We start from the raw sequence: 15,783 nt of genomic DNA on the forward strand, positions 1-15,783 counted from the left end.
TCGAGATGGATTTTTTTTGGATTTAACCATGGAGTTAGGCGATTTTACTTGCGTGAACGGATCCACAATCCAGTAAGTGTTACGCAAAGTTCTTGGAAAGACAAACAAATGGGTTTTGAATGAAAATATTTAAGAAACAATATCTAATGCTTATTCTTTTGTGTTTGCTATAACATTAATTCAAAATAAGATCATGAGGCTACAGAATCCATGTTGCATTTAAATGATCGATGCTAGCGCTTTTACAGCTGTTTGTATGTACCTGTGATGCCAAAAACATCTTTGGATTTTGTGTTTTTCTACGACGTCAATCAAAATCTGAAGAAGCCGCTCTTTCTTCGTGCGCTTTCTCGCCTTCACATCTTAGCGAACCTCTTAGGAAAAAAAAGGTCGTAGTTTGTGATTTGTGGTTGGTGGATTTCGATCCGTTTTGTTTGTGTCTGTGTTTCAAGCTTAGTTGCTTTGTTTTTGAAAAGCACAGTAAGTTTTACCTTCTTAGCTCTAAGATTTTTTTTAACTTCTTTACACTGAAACATGGCGAGTTTAGATTCCAAAGGTGAAATTGTTCCTATAGAGCTTCCAAATCCAGAGGAGACACAGCTACGGAAGGGTAAAAACGAACCGGTACGTTCCCGCTAACGTTTACATTTGCTGACAAACGCAGTGGATGCTACGGTAACGGTTTGATTGACGTCGCAGAAAAATTTGAATTTGGAGCATGCTCAATATGAATTGTCGAGGATGTCGGCAGAGCATTCTCGTCCCCAGAGCCCTTCGTTTCTTGGTCACGTGGTCGGGAAACGAGGGGCTGCAACTGGTCGGTTACAAATTAAGCCGAGTGGCTCTGGGGACGGAAATGGTCGGCAGAGGTTCCTTCCTCTTCCCGACTTATCTAGGAAGATCGAATGAGACTCTGTTCGCAGGGTATTGGTCTCAGCCTTTGCCATCAGTGCACGACTTTTCTTCATCCAGTTCTTGGATGCGCTTTTAAGAATTCCTCCGGGACTCACCTTTGACAAATCGAGAGATCAACAAATATTGACAGGATGAAAATTCACTTTTCGGAGCAAGTTAAGTGACCGCTGTAATCTCTCGTCTTAGCTCTCTAACATATATCACTCGCGGATTCAGACCTTCAGATAAGGGGTGGGCCCGGTCATTCAGATCCTGGGATAAAGGGAAGGGGGGAAAAGGAGGGCAGGGGAGGGGGGGGGGGCGGTCTCAAAAAATTTTTTTTCGTGCTCCTCGAGCCTTAGTTTGGTCTGAAAAGAAGGGGAACCCCAGGCCTCCCGGGCCCTTGCCCTGGATCCGCCTCTGTATATGATCAAAGTAGTCACGTTTCCTAACGCCTCGTGACCACCAATAAATCGAATTACGCAACAAAGAAACCTGCCTGCAGCTGTACACTGGCAACATGGGTTGACGTCACCATCGACTATTTTGCCGCCAACTTTCCACATCGGAAGGTCTTTGTATTTGCAATAGTGTGAAGCCTTACGCAGTAGTCTATACATTGCTCATTTCTTGCACATACTCTCCTAATTTCGTTACCCACGCAAAGGCAGTGAAACTCCAGCTCATTTAAAACGTAAGCGGTGATATATTGCACGGAGAAAGAAGTCACAAAAATACAATATTCATCGTTTTGCACCTGCCTTAGAAGGCGGCCAAAAGAGTACACTTAACTTGAACCCGAATCTATTAACCTTGTATTTGCATTTTTGTCAGACCTTTTCCGGTTAACTTCGGCGTCCTTTTTTGGAAACTTATTTATGCACGTTTAGTATTAGACTTTCAAAAAAGTCCTTCGTCGGATTTCATATGGCGCGGGACGAAGGTCGACCTCTCGCGACCTCCTCGCTCGCTGTCGGCCGCTTCGCAGCCAAACAAGGCTCGCTCCTTGTGTGGAGGTGGGAACAGCAGGTCTTAATTGTCACTTGCCAACACCTCTTCACACATGACCACCCATTAACAGAGGGGTAGAGAGAAAATCATTACAGCAGTGAAAGTTAAAGTGAACCTAAGTGCACACATTCTCTCTCACCGATCTCCTCAAGTTCATGACGTCCACAGAACGTTAAGATTACGTCATTTGAATCATGCGCATAGGCGTTGTTGGTACAGTGAAATTTTTCCTCCGCCGCGAAGCCAGATGCTCTTTTCTTGAACAGAAACTCGCCACCCGTGAGTAAAAGACGGAAGTTTCTTTTACGTGACTTTGCAGCTGGGTCATTGAAATTTGCAACGTATAGAACATTCGCTTACTCCCCGAATTAATTTTGTTTACGTCGAGAATATCGTCACTGTTTTCTCCTGGGACTCTTGAAATTAAAACTAAAATTAAAACTGAAATTTCGCCTGGAATAATTCCCAATTCTTCACGTGAACGAACAGACAGCAGACGGTTAACAGAGCGAGGGATTAAAATAAAAGCCACGCAAGCTCACGTACTCGACTTGAATTCACGCTCCATCTCACACTCAAGTAACGCTTACGCCTACACACACTCCATCGCGCATATACTGATATTTGGAGACGGGACATCTAAAATCCCATTCTGGCTCATCATCTTCCTCTTATTCATGGGTAACCTGGAATATGGAACCGGTCATTCTGAAAGCCACTCTCGTAGGTTAACTTCTTCTTTGTAGCGACTAACCGTATTACGAAACCGTAAGGAAAAATCTTTGATAAGATCTCGCGAGCTCTTCGACTGTTCTAGGAGCACCGGCTACGACCGAATGTTTCCAAATACGTCTGAATTGTCTCAAATGGTTTTCTCTATGATTTTGAAGCCAGTTTGGTTAATTTGGAGCTGCCCTAAAAACTATTTATCCCTTCGTATGTTATAAGAGAACATTGTTTGTCTCGAAAGTTTTAGGTGGCTTTTTCGTTTTATCCTAAACTGTTAGCTACCCTGCAGCTGATCGGTCCGGTCGAAAGAACAAGGAAATGGAGTAGCCGTATTTTCTTTAGAAAATTCCAGGGGACATTAACCTTTGTCGGCTTTTAAACTAAGTTCTTAGGAGACCGTTGTTAACAAATCTCAATATCTTGCTTAGATAAAATGTGAAAAATATAGTAGGCAAGTTAGTAGAAAAAATCCGAATTACTTAGACGACCATATAATGGAGCGGTTATCCAGGGATTTGCTCTTTCGAACAGATATTTTACGGATAGAAGTCCTCGAGTGTCCCCGTTACTGTGTTTGAGAAATGAGTTCAGATCCTTAATAATTAGCTGGACTGAACAAGTTCTAGTCTGTGCATATCATGATGAGTAGATGTTTTGATATACGCATTATTTACAATAAACAACATTTCTCGTCACTTTTAGCATCTTACGAAGATGAAAAGCCTCTATGCAATTTTCAGGAAGACCATATTGTCTGGGATCGGCATTATACGCTCAAGGTAAGCTTAAAATACAAATTAAGTGATTTGCATAACAAATTTCCTGTTTTGGGTAAAACTGGTTCGCAATAGACTACGAGTAGTCCCCATTTTTCCTCAGGGATAGGAGAGCGCGCGTGAAAATCACCCCACGCGTCTCGCCTTTCTCACGTGAGGTGATTTTCACGCGCGCTCGCGTTTCGCTCGCTCTACTATCCCTGATCGAGGAATAATTGGGGACTACTCGTAGTCTAGGCTCGGAATAATTTGGGTTTTAACACCTTTCAGTTTGAAAATGAATTTACTGCAGGAAATTCTAATTAGAAGAAGTATAAAATAACTCCTTAACTCTTTTCATCATTTTTGTCAAATTCCTAAGATAATCATTAATTTCACCTATATCCAGAAATGTACATGACCCGGCCCCTTCAGGCACTTCACTTGACTTCACTTTGATTCCTTGTAATTTTAATATATTTTACTTCATGTTTCAAAGAATTACTTGCATTTGGATTACGATTATCGCTAGGATAGGGGAGACTTTGTGATGTCTATTGTAACCATTATGAATCTCATAACAGTGTATTTCTGGGCATAATTTGTTAATTTTTAGGGGCTGTCAAATCGCGTTACCATTGTCTCTCCCATCCAAGACAGTCTTGGATTCTGGATTCCATATTGTGGATTCAGGATTCTAGGATCTGTATTCCGGATACTTTGTCGGTGGAACTTACATCAGTCGTTGGCAGGATTCCGGATTCCTTTGAGCTGAGATCCGGATTCCAAAGCACAAGATTCTTGTTTCTACAAACTCTCGAATCCAGATTAAATTACATGGGGCGAATTACACACTATACGTTTCTGGGAAACTGCCCACCTACCCCTTCCCTAAGCCGACACGGCTTAACACTTACTTCTCACTTAAGGCAAAATGTTGGCTTAGGGAAGGGGTAGGTGGGAATATTCCTAGAAACGTATATAATGATGCCATTATCATGCCAATTTTCATACTGTGTTATCAAAGAAGTATGTCATATTCTTTGTGCACAGGATTTGTCCCGTATCGAGGTGAAGATTCAAAGCATCGAAAGTCCAACTTCGTTGAGCGACAACTTTTTCGTTCCCATTACAGAAGACAAAGAGCGATGTCGCTCTCCAGAACTCCTATACCCACCTATTGCGAATATAGCAGAGGTATTTAACGTATTTGTTACTACGCTGTACAGTACTTTGAACCGCGGCAGGATTAGCTCAGTACAAGAGAGAAAATTAGACATAGAGGGAATCTTAGGGCGTTGGCTAGGATATGTGAATTTCCTAAAGTCATTTTTAGAGGTTGTAAGTAAACGGAAGTCTATTTTCTCGGATGTGCGCAGATTTAAATCGATGGTTTGAAATATTATCGAGTCCTTTGACTAGCTCAAAGCGAAAAATACAGAATATTATAATGGCGACTCGGTTAAATTCTCTCTTGAACTGGCAATGAATGAAAATTTGCGAAACTCCCCGGAAATCAACTTCCGATTAATTTAAGCGTTCATTGATCCAAAAATAACTTTGGTGAAATTTGCATACCCAAGAGCTAGACTTGGAGCGAACGAAACGCGAGCGCGCATGAAAATCAACCCACGCGGGAAAGGCGAGACGTGGCGGTGAGAGAGAAAAGTGAGGAACTACAGACAAAGCCCAAGCTTTTGACCTTATGCGTTGTTCTCACATTTTTCTCTCTAGTCTCACCGCCGCGTCTCGCCTTTCTCTCGTGGGTTGATTTTCACGGGCGCTCGCGTTCGCTCGCTCTACTATCCCTGAGGATGGGGACTACTCGTAGTATACCCAAGGGCTGGACTGAGCGTTCCCTTCTCTGACTATTATTCTCTCTTGGTAGAGCGCCAACCTCGTTCTCAGGGTCCTCTCCTTCTCTTTTTCGGAGCGAGAAGACCCTGGGAACGAGGGTAGGAATAGCTCTTGACTGCAGAACGGCTGGACGTCATGGGTTCGATTTCCGGGGCCAGACCAATACCAGGGTCTTAAAATAACCGGGAAATGAAAGTACTTCCTTCATTTCCTTCGCGTGGCTCGGATGACTACGAAAAATGTCAGTTCCGTCTCCTGAAGGAGACGTGAAAGTAGTATCCACAATGAATACTTTCATGCATGATACATTGATACTCAAATCAAGAACCTTTTTTTTGTAAGACGAATTACCTTCAGAGTCTTCCGCCAGTAAACAGTCCGTAAAAGGTTTTGTAACGTACATGCAAAACCAAACTGGACTACATTACGAGTTGAAACTGTTTGACAGGTTCCGGTGCGGTAACGAATCAACGTTTGGACTAGAGTACCTAAGGGTATAACTACAGTATCAACGAACAATTTAAGTAGCAACAAAAAATTATATATATTTTTTTTGGTTTTGCCTTCTTACGACAGACAAAGGAAAGATTGCCTTCACCGTGCGACTCCGGCAGATCTTCGCCAATCTTCGTTTCGGGATACGAAGCCGAGCGACAACGAAACGACATTAAGCAGTTTGGACGAGAAGCAGCTTGTAAGTTAGCTGAAAGACGAGCGGAGTATGCAAAAAGAAGAATGGAACAAGTACAAGAGGAGACTGTCATAATCGAGGTAATAATTGCGCTGAAATTAAATCTCAACTAATAATGAACTCTATAGGGCCAAAATTCGATTAAACCTTGTTTCCAGGGTTATAATCGAAACGTGTCAAAAATAGTATGCCCATGCCACAAGGAAAAATAAAAAGCCACAAACTCCATCGACGTCACCTTTTTAAACAATGACGAGTTTCTACTTTGTACAACACTTTTATTGGCAGCATCTCTTATTTTTGTCCATAAAATTACCGTGAAATGTCAAAGACAAGAGGCAGGAGAAGCTAACTAAAGGTGCTAGCCGGGCTCAATTCCCAGCTCGCGCTGTTCCGGAAAGCCTCAAGGTGGCGGGGTATTCTGTAGTTACCACAAGACAGGTTTTCTGGTTTAGAGAACAGGCGTTAAACGATATTCTTTTTTTGTCCAATACTTTAGCGTAACATAGAGGAAGCCATCATCAACAAGCTAGAACTACTTAAAATGGCCGACGAGTTAGAAAAGCAAAGGGAATTCTTCAAAGGCCGAAAAGCTAAATTATGGCGGCGATGTGCAAACATGGCGGAAATTTTGGCCAAAGAAGAGACTGAAGCAGCATTATGGCAGCAAAGATATAAGAAAGCTATAATGGTTGCGCCAGGGAACATGGCATTTTTCTGAACAGCATACATTCATGTTGCTAAAAGCCATGCGCAGTGCCGTCACAGCACGACAGCCTCGTTCTGGAATCAAGGTTGATAGAACCGAACCAGAGAAATGCCCCGTCAGCTCAAGGAAATCGAGCATAATGTATCGTCAAGTTTGTATTGAAATTTGAAAAAAGGAACATTGCAACCTGAGGAACTTAATACCAAAGAGAAAGACTTAAAACAGATTTGTGACAAAATTAATAGAGGCTTCAACAACCGATCAAGACAATGATCAGTACCGAAAACAACGTCCATTACACAAGAAAGACGCAAGCAGCTCATGATGGCGCTTAATCTTATTTACTATTTGTCAAGTCATTTCAGATAATTTCTTCCTAAATCACCTCTAGATTAGACTTTCATAACAACAAAGAGAACGATGAATGTCAATAATAAGAAAGAAAAAACATTGAAAATTATGACAGAAGAGATTGAAGAAGAATAGATGCTGATGAAAGACTGTATTGAAATTTAGTTCCATCACGATTTAAACATGGACAAATATTATATTATTGTTTAATTATGATAAACATTATATCGCTACTGGAGTCGCTGGCAGTCGGCGCTAAAAGTAACCTGCTGGCAAGGTCATCCTACAAGGGAGCCATTTTTTTTAATGTGAAAAAGGGTAACTGTCATTTACAAGCTCCCTCCACCAAAAACTGAATAAAAGAGAATTTTTTCACCAGTGAGTTAATTTATAATTAAATGAAAACTGTGTACGTCGGAATGTGAAGAATAGTTAACATCTTTTGCCGCATGTAAGGTGATTCAAGGAAGTCTTGGATTGTGGATTCCGGATTTCAGTTACTGGATTCCAATCTTTGTCAGTGGAACTTGGATTCTAGATTTCAATCTTCAGTGGGATTCCGGATTCCTTGAGCTGTAGTCCGGATTCCAAAGTCCAGGATTCTGGATTCCACAAGCAAAATTTTCCCGGGTTCCGGACGAAGTCTTATGACTCCTAAAATTAGCCTACGTGTAGCCGCACCCTCCCCCCGACAAAGAGGGGAGGAGTGCGGCTACACATAGGCTACACGTAGGCTACGTAAAGTGTGCAATGCATGTACTCTCGAGTTGTACTGCAAATTTCCTTAAGCACGGTTTTGATGCATTTACTGTAGCCAGTTCCTCCTCCTTCTCCTTATCAAGACTCCATCAGTTGAAGCAGTCAGCCTGTAAAGAAAACTTTGTAAAATTATTTTCTATTTTTTTTATTTATTGCGTTATTACTACCGCCCTGTCAAAATACATGTACGTAACACTGACTTTTTATCATGCATACATCTTTACAATAATTTTAATAATAATAAAATATTATATAGTTGGAAATAAGTGGAAAACGAAGGGCCCTCTGACATGAAAACATTTTTGAGATATTCGTTAAGTTCTTTGAAATTTTCTTGAAATAAGTCTGCTATCGAGTTCGGAGAAGAGAGGTTCGACATATTGTATGATAAATTGAGTTCATCTTTTTCTCAGTTCTGGTCAACACGTTTTCTCAATTGTGAATCAACAAATTATACGCCGTTGTGCCTTTTTGATATCATTTGTGTGAAAAGGGAAAAATCACTTCTCGCCGTTCAGCAGCTATTTCGAGGATTTCCGCTGACCAAACATTATTATCCGAGGACACATGCAATGATTACGCAATCACCACGTGGCACCAATTTTCGCCGATAGTCGGTTAGACTGAATAAGTATACAGTGTATGTTAATTTTTCGTCATTTTCGTGTGTTGGACAAATGACTGGACAAGAGAACATCATCAGGAAAATTTTGAATTAATTTATCTTTTTTTGTCAGATGACATGGTCAATTGGTCACGTTTTTCTGCTATTTTCGGCCCCCAAACAGAAGAGTAGAAAATCCAAATTCTCTTTTTCACCTGCTTAGTGACTTCGAATCAAAACGAACTAAGCTCACTTCTCGTCTCAATCATCATCTCGTCCCAACTTATCAGAATTCACCTTAAAATACGATGATCCTACCGCGCATGCGCTTAACAAAAAGCGAACACCGGACTTATAATTACGCAAGACATTGAGAACTATAACATTTTTTAAGGCTTTTCGCCACTTCAACTCCTAAGAGCAAACGTTTTGAGAAAACGACGTTAAAAGGTTTATGCGTGTATACCACAAGCGTTAAAATTCTGTCGAAGTTCAATTATGTTTCTGGTATTGTGGGTCGGGTTATCATCAGTTAGGGTGATCCTTACCTGTTGCCCCTCGGGGCACAGTGAGGAACGTGATGAGAGAGAGGAAATGAATTCTCGTGAATTACACCTCTCGGTCCAGTTGGCCACAACACCCATCTGGTACCACCTCTGACCCCCTACTGATGATAAGCTACTTATCGAGGTTATAGTCATAAGGGTTCTTCTTTCGGAGATCGTTACTCATCACCATGACTCCCAGGGGATTTTTAACCGACCTGAGTGTTTAAAACACGATTCCCCATTTCCAACAGAAAACTCTTTGGCAAAAATCGTCCAAAACTTACTACAAAAACAACAACACAGGTCTGCAGTCACTTCCTTCAAATCGTGCAAAAAGTTCGGCACTGCCAATTTTCTGTTATGAGGCAGTAACTTATCCAGGTAAAACAAACAAATAAAACAACAACAATTAAAAGTCATTTTTGGTAATATTAAGTTTATTTCACTTCCTCAAAGAAAATATTTTTTAAAAATAAATATACTTTACACCTTTCTACAAAATCATCAATAGAAATATGTAAATTTTTACACTATTTACAAATGTCTTTTCTTCATAAACTCGAAGTTAAACCTGTTGACTTCATGACTTGGCTCTTTTTAAGACCAGCTGTTTTTTAGGTAGAATAGAGAACTGTGGTAAACAGTCACTGGACAAAAGTGAAGGAAAAATATCAAGGCTCCTTAACTTAACACTGGATTGAGGATTCTCCACTAAAACAAAAATAGAGTTGACATGGCATGATTTTCCCTTTTCATATAAACAAATGGAGCAAAAGTGAAAAAAGGTCTTTTCAGGGAAATCAAGATTAACGAGATTTGTCAAATTTAACTCCTTTGTCAACTTAGTTTTAAATTCTCATCACATAATGTTGCAGTTGAAGCCTCACTGAATACCCAAAATTAATTGTTTCATCTGGGAGTTCTTATACGATTCTTAGCGAGATTCTTAATTTTCTCATAAAAGAACAATCTAAATATGTTCCACTGCTGGTAAGACAAAGATGATTTCAATGTTTATTCAATCATCTGTGTTCCCCTTGTCTTGCAATGGCTTCATCAAGAAATATGCTTTTAAGGATAGACTGCCTAGTAATGTGCTGCACAGGTCAACCAATATCAGTCCAGCTATACCAAGTAAATGCAATGACACAAGACAGGACTTTGCACTGTCTACCGCACCTCCTGAATCACTTTCTAATTTAGGAATTCCATTGCCTATTGATGTGGTGCACAGGACAACCAATATTAGTCCAGGTCTACCAAGGAAATGCTATGAGACAATACAGGATTTTGCACCGACTACCGCATCTCCTGAATCACTTTCCAATTTAGGAATTCCATCCAACAGCTGAAGCTGAGGTAGAATGCTGAAAACCCTGAAACAAGAAAAAAGAATTTGGTGTTTACAATAGCTTTATTAAAACCACATTTCAATTGATTTCAAGACTTCATCACTGTCATTGTCAGAATTAAGTATGATCCCATTCAACTCAGTCCCATCACAATAACATTATCATTGAAGAAAATTTGGGTAATTTTGGCTCTTTTTTTCACCTTACTAATTTTTCTTATTGTTGTAGCACGAAGTCAAACCCACTTTTTTGCCACAAAAAGATCAACATGATTTTATGGAAGTTCACAATCTTGCAAATCAAATGAATTTAACGTACTGTTGCCTGTAGGTAGGGTCTAATTCCACTGGATTTCCTTTGAGAACAAGTGACTGAATCGTCGTCTTTCTAAGTACTTCCAATCCATTTAAACTTTCAACATTATTTTGCTGTAGTGACAAGTGTACAAGAAGAGGGGCTTTTGGAAGTTTCTGCCATTAGAAAAAGGGAAAAGAGAGATTAGTATTCAGTCCTTCATAAATACCATGCAATCTTAAACAACAGATTGTGAAAGAATAAGTAAATTGACAGAAGAGGTGAGTGAAAGAAGGCTCAAGATGACTCCTGATCTTATTTTAAATTCTCCCCCTGATTCTCATGCATATACAAGGCAAACTGCAAGGAGAACTTAGCAATAAATCAGAAGTCACTTAGGACTTTACACGAGGAACCTTATCTATTTTGAAATAAGGTTAGGTATTATTCTCACCTTTAAGTCTGTAATAAAATTTCTTTGAAGGTAAAGATGTGTACACCTGCAATATTATCATTAAAGAACAAACTTATTATACACTCGCAAAGATAAAGCCCAACAAAATGTAACTGGACAATAAAAAAAATGTAAAAATATTACATGGCTCCTTATTATAACATCAGACAAGAGTGATGCTTTCTACTACCCAAGCAGGAATCCAAATAGGGGAGGGGGGAACAAGCCATTTATACGTTTCTGGGAAACTGCCCACCTACATTGTACCCCTCCCCTAAGTCAACATTAACACTTACTTCTCACTTACAATGTACGCCACAACGTTGGCTTAGGGGAGGAGTAGGTGAGCAGTTTCCCAGAAATGTATAATGATCTGAGATCTATTAAGGGAAGTCATGGTAATTTTTTGAGTGCATGTAAGGCAAATGTTGCAGTCAAAATCTAAGAAAGCACACTGTAAAGACATAGATCCTGCTGACATTGTAAAAAACTAACCAGTTTTATCATACTGTCTGCAAAACTGTTAAAACTTTACAAAACCCCAAATGTACAACAGCTTTGAGGGTTTAATAGTTACAGGACATTCAAGAAAAGGTTCCCTGGTCTTAAGTAAATGCCATTATCATTGGTGTAATTGGGAAATGGTTTTGTTTTCTCTGGGTACAAACTTGTCTCCTGTCCGCTTTAACCTTCACAGCAAGGTAAGTAAATTCCATTGGAAGGGTAAAGTGCAAAAAGAGAAAAAAGTAGCTCACCTTGGAAGTAAGACACTGCTTAAGTCTTGCAAGGAGTTCTCAATAAGTTGTAAATTCTCACATCTCATGAGCCTTCTGAGAACTCGCTGAAATTCTTTTCTCTGAAATGGATCCCCAAGGTCTTGGTATGACAAGTTAACAGACTGGAAAGAGACAAAGCTAACATAAGTTATCTGTCATACATGTATCTTATGCTTGCTTGTATAAAATACTCTTACAATAAAATATAAAAATACCCTTAAAATAGCGACTCTGCTGATTCACATGTAAATGAATCCGTAGACTTGCCAGACCCTAAACACCACACTCAATCCCGGGGGAGGGGGGGGGGGGGGGGGGGTACTCCCATACATTACATATACGGGTATGTGCCGCCCAACGGGGTCGTGATTTTGAAGCTCCTGATTTAGAATGGGGTATCCATTTCAGAGTCGTTTTCTAGAATGGGGTATAAAAAATTGTGGATCGCGGCTTTATCTTCTGCTTAAAATTGTTGCTGATTATGAAGAAGCATTTATTTGATGTATAAGTCGAACAAATAAAGAAATATCTTTTTAAAAAAACAGGGCTATTTCAATTTACAAACATTCTAGAACGGAGTATAAACAATTGGCCCATTTCTAGAACGGGGTATCAATTTTAGGGGAAATTTTTTTTCGAAAGGGGTGCCAATTTGGAGTCCCGGGCAGCACATACCCACCCAAAAAATACCCAAGTGCCCCCCCCCCCCCCCCCCACCCGGGACTCAATCCAACTGGCCATATTCTCCATTTCCAACCACATGGCAAGGTGGCCATGCAAGTTTATTTACCTTTTCAGCCCCAATATCCAAATCCAAATTCTCCAGACTGATCTCCATACATTTCCTTAATGAATTGGTTAAGAGAATTTGTTTGTATATCAAAGCTTTTCCCATCAGGTGGTCATTTCATTAATTCCCACAATTTTCCCTTGAATATGTATTGATTTTGTTGGGAGAAAATTGACTTTGGTCACTCTTGGGACTCGAGAGGCTAAACCAGGCAATTTTCCATGAAAAAAAAGAGATTAGTTCTCATCTAAGGGAAACAATTGTCATCTTTTCAACTGACATTGCTGCCATGAAATCACAGGCAAACCATTAATACAGGGAGAAGAAAACAAAATTTGGAAGTTTGTACTAAAATGTTATAGAATAGCTACATTTAACATAGCTTGTAGGTTGTTAAATTGTACCTCGGCATTTTCCCAATTTTCCATTTTGTTCTTGTAATTGCGCACTCTTTTGGGTTTATTTTTTTTCAAGGGTAAATGAATCCTTCCATCTTCTTCATCTGAATCACCATACTCTAATTTTTCTTGTTCATCCAGTTTTCGAAGATTTTCTACTTTAAATCCTTTTGGGTCTAGAAGGAAATGAAAAGACAACAATATTTCAAATTATGGAAGGTGGTGTTATGCCAGGTAGTTTCTATTGCAACTTGTCGCACAATTTCTGTGTCACTCCCCCTTGTTCTTATTTTTTCAGACAGTCTGAATGAACCGTATCAGAATCCTCCTCAAATGTAAAGTGTTGGAATCGTTACTTTAGAATCTATGAGGTACTGCAACTATATGTTACTAAATAACCAGCTTGGGAAGTCCAAGGAACACTTATCTTGTGTCAAAAGATCCTCAACTTTTCCTTATAACAGTGGGAATTTGAAAAATCTCCACTTAATTTCTATAAAAGGGAGGACAGGGGGATGTTGGAATCATGCCTTACATAGGAGGGCAGGGATGCAGATAACAAAATTAATGAAATATCCAATGACCAGAAAATATGGCAAGGGATGAATTTAGCAGTCTTGCAAATTTTTTGTATTGTTTGATGCGGGCAAAAATTGAGAGCAGGGGTGGATCCAGGAATCCTTCTTAGGAGGGGGTGTACCACTAAAAAATGGCATAACAAAGAATATAGATACAAAGAAGAAGGCTTTTGACTAGGCAATAACATAATGCGAACTGCTGAGAATGCATATCAAATGACACAGCAGACTTCACGGCCAAACTGCCATTTTCGCAGCATTTGACATTACGGCATTTTTTTCAACCTTGCCTCATGTTTTACTTCAACACCAATAAACTACACAGTGCTTTTTTTGTAAAATACCAGTTGTATTAGAAAGCTGCAGGTCATCTCAGAGAGGGGTGCACACTGCACCCTTCTCCTAGATCCACCCCTGAAGAGCACTGGGGAATATGAATACACAATCCTACTCACTTCTTCGTACCCTTGGTGACCGTAACATGTTTCCTTTCACATCCATATCTTCAAGTTCATGCCATTTGCTGTACCTGTATTTTGACGACGGGAGCTTAAAAATAAATGGCAAAAATTGCAAAGTTAGAAATACCCATGCTAATTTATATTTTTTTCCGTCATAACTTACTGTCAAAAGTTTTCCGTTTACACATTTTTACTGTTAACTATTTTTATAATCTTGCACTTTTCCTACTTAACACACTATAAGTTGAAGTACTGTAGGGTTAAAACGGGTCGTTTCGTAAAAAAGCTTACAGCTGATTTCGGAAGCAAAAACAACACATGTACAACAGTCCAGAATAGTTTTTTAATACTGGCCTTATGCATAAAAAAATGTTGTAACAAGACAACACATCATCAAGGAATTTTAAGACGATCAACTGAGGATTAAGAGTTACTTAAATACGCGGGTAAAATTCCAAATGCAAGCCATATTTGCCGCGATTTGTCATCAAACAAGCCATTCATGTTGTTCACATGCCGATTAACAACTCGACACCAAAAATTTGTATTTTTCCTTAGTTTCTAAGGCTATAAATTTACTCTAACTTCAGATGTAGTGTATTTAGATAAAAGCAAAGCTTTTCTCCAATACTCAACTCACCGGCAATGCGTCTTCTTCTTCGAAATTGCCATTCGGGTTCTGCTCCCTCGCTTCTTCTTGTGCGCGATGAACCGTAAGAACTACGATAGGCACAGAAGTGTAGTTATCCCTCTCGTCTTGCGTTGACCTAAAGTAATACAAATGATTCTTGCTATTTATGTGCCTTTTAGACTGGTCGCAAAACTAAACGACAAGACAAAGACACTTACTCTTCGGACATAATTGGCACCGTCATCTTTGTTGCCTGTGTCTCAGGTGTTCGCTATGCAAAGTTTGAGCTCAATTTTCATCGTTTTGTCGCGTAGTAGCAAACTCTGCTGTAGCCAGAGGTTTTGCCCGGACTTTACCGCCAGAATCGACTTTCGAAGCAAGCAGAAATAAAAAAGATAGTCAATAAGTCAGTCGTAGAAACCAAAATACTCCGAAATCGATTGTCGCAAGGGAGGTCCTTTGTCTTCTTTTGTCGTAATCGTTCACGGCACAAAGACTTTGTGACGTCAGTTACCTAGCAACGCAGTAAATAAATAAGTTCTTACTGCTTTGATAATCGTAGGAAGTCTGCAAATCTCTCTTTCATTGGTCAAGAGAGCTATTGTTTTGGGGTGTCTGGAATTATTTTATTTCGCTACTCAGGTGACAGCGTAATGTTTATGTAACTAAGCAGTGAGAAGTAGAAAAATAGCTCGAAACAGCGAAAACAAGCCTGTAATTGAAATTCGCCGGTTCATCGTTTGCAACTTCTCAAATTTTGATAACAGACTTCGATTCCGTAAGCTGTGATATTTAACATGATGCAGCAATTGCCGTATTGGTTATCAGTCACAGATGAAAAGTTTTTAATAGTTTGGGACATGTTTCATAATTGGTTGAACAAGGAAAAGGATCTTGAAGTCATTTGTTTTAATTTTTCAGAACTAAAATAGTGTTCGCACGGCCTGAAACCCAAGCTCCAGGGCCGGGTTGTTCATAAGATAACCCAGGTTTAGTGCGAGATTTTAATTCAGATTTGAAAGCTTAAAAAGCGTTTCTGTTCTAATTCTTGTTGTCTACAAGATGATAATCGGAAGCTCTAAAAATAAGAGAGAAAATTATCCCAGAAACTGCTTTAGAACACAAGAGTTAAGTTTAACCC

General features: G+C 39.6%; 2 protein-coding genes and 1 non-coding gene across 3 annotated transcripts; 2 read left to right on the forward strand and 1 right to left on the reverse strand.

Moving 5' to 3' along the window:
- The first annotated feature begins 534 nt into the window (after window positions 1-534).
- Window positions 535-6,819, forward strand: LOC140934482 (uncharacterized). The gene is made up of 5 exons (XM_073384124.1): window positions 535-610; window positions 3,337-3,413; window positions 4,443-4,586; window positions 5,823-6,017; window positions 6,437-6,819. Exons 1-5 carry the CDS (start codon window positions 535-537, stop codon window positions 6,656-6,658), a joined length of 714 nt encoding a protein of 237 aa, XP_073240225.1. The 3' UTR covers window positions 6,659-6,819.
- Window positions 6,820-8,885: 2,066 nt separating this feature from the next.
- LOC140924404 (U8 small nucleolar RNA) lies at window positions 8,886-9,021 on the forward strand. Its single transcript, XR_012164278.1, has one exon. It is a non-coding gene; the product is annotated as a U8 small nucleolar RNA (small nucleolar RNA).
- A 296-nt stretch (window positions 9,022-9,317) lies between these two features.
- LOC140934242 (acidic leucine-rich nuclear phosphoprotein 32 family member A-like) lies at window positions 9,318-15,147 on the reverse strand. Its single transcript, XM_073383905.1, has 8 exons — window positions 14,861-15,147; window positions 14,652-14,778; window positions 14,006-14,099; window positions 12,979-13,148; window positions 11,764-11,906; window positions 11,009-11,054; window positions 10,579-10,730; window positions 9,318-10,284 (listed from the first exon to the last, which is right to left on the reverse strand). The coding sequence occupies exons 1-8, from the start codon at window positions 14,884-14,886 to the stop codon at window positions 10,179-10,181; spliced, it is 864 nt and encodes a 287-aa protein (XP_073240006.1). The 5' UTR covers window positions 14,887-15,147; the 3' UTR covers window positions 9,318-10,178.
- Between the last annotated feature and the right edge of the window lie 636 nt (window positions 15,148-15,783).

The sequence above is a fragment of the Porites lutea genome, chromosome 1, assembly GCF_958299795.1.
Source record: "Porites lutea chromosome 1, jaPorLute2.1, whole genome shotgun sequence".
NCBI classification, from domain to species: domain Eukaryota; kingdom Metazoa; phylum Cnidaria; class Anthozoa; order Scleractinia; family Poritidae; genus Porites; species Porites lutea.